Source organism: Meleagris gallopavo, chromosome 22, assembly GCF_000146605.3.
Source record: "Meleagris gallopavo isolate NT-WF06-2002-E0010 breed Aviagen turkey brand Nicholas breeding stock chromosome 22, Turkey_5.1, whole genome shotgun sequence".
Lineage (NCBI taxonomy): Eukaryota > Metazoa > Chordata > Aves > Galliformes > Phasianidae > Meleagris > Meleagris gallopavo.
Genome location: NC_015032.2, coordinates 3,298,782 through 3,299,338, shown reverse-complemented (window position 1 = coordinate 3,299,338; position 557 = coordinate 3,298,782). Strand labels below are relative to the sequence as shown.

General features: G+C 65.0%; 1 protein-coding gene across 1 annotated transcript in view; it reads left to right on the top strand.

The window, feature by feature from the left end:
- The first annotated feature begins 6 nt into the window (after positions 1–6).
- Positions 7–557, top strand: part of EMILIN3 (elastin microfibril interfacer 3) — a 79,463-nt gene continuing 78,912 nt past the window's right edge. The window contains exon 1 of the mRNA XM_019622169.1: positions 7–215. Coding sequence (XP_019477714.1) covers positions 34–215 — 182 coding nt within the window. The 5' untranslated portion in view covers positions 7–33. The remainder of the gene's footprint in view (positions 216–557) is intronic.

Genomic DNA, 557 nt, shown 5'->3' with positions numbered 1-557 from the left:
CGTTCCGCCCCGCGTTCCGCCGGGCTCGGGACCATGCGGCGGGAGCTGTGCCGCGGAGCTCTGCTCGCCTGCTTCTCCCTGGGGATGCTGCTGGCCCTCGCCGATGCCAAAGGTACCTTCTACCCCCCCGCCGCCCCTCTGCCCTACGGCGGCAGGTACAACCTCTACACGACCGGCTCCAGCCCGCAGCTCGGCAAACCCGTGGGCAAGCACAAGTAAGCGATCCTGTGCGCGGCCGTCGGGCATCGTGAGACGGGCACCGGCGGTGCTGGGCTGGGGGGAGGCGGTTGTGTCCCGAAAGGGACCAGAATGTACGTGCGGGTCCCGTAGGGACGTGAGAGCTGTGGTGTCGGGTGGGATCGGGCGAGCAGGGAGTGCGGACGGGGCTGTGTGCCTCTGTGTATCCCTGTGTATGGGGCTGACTGGGGCTGAGATGTGCTGTTAAGTAACCTGGAAAGCTCAGGCGAAAGAGGAATGCGGGCTTTGCGTGTTCGATGTGCTTTTCCATTCCCCGGCAAAAAGAGTGTTATGTCCTGGTGGGAGGCTCTCTGTGCTTG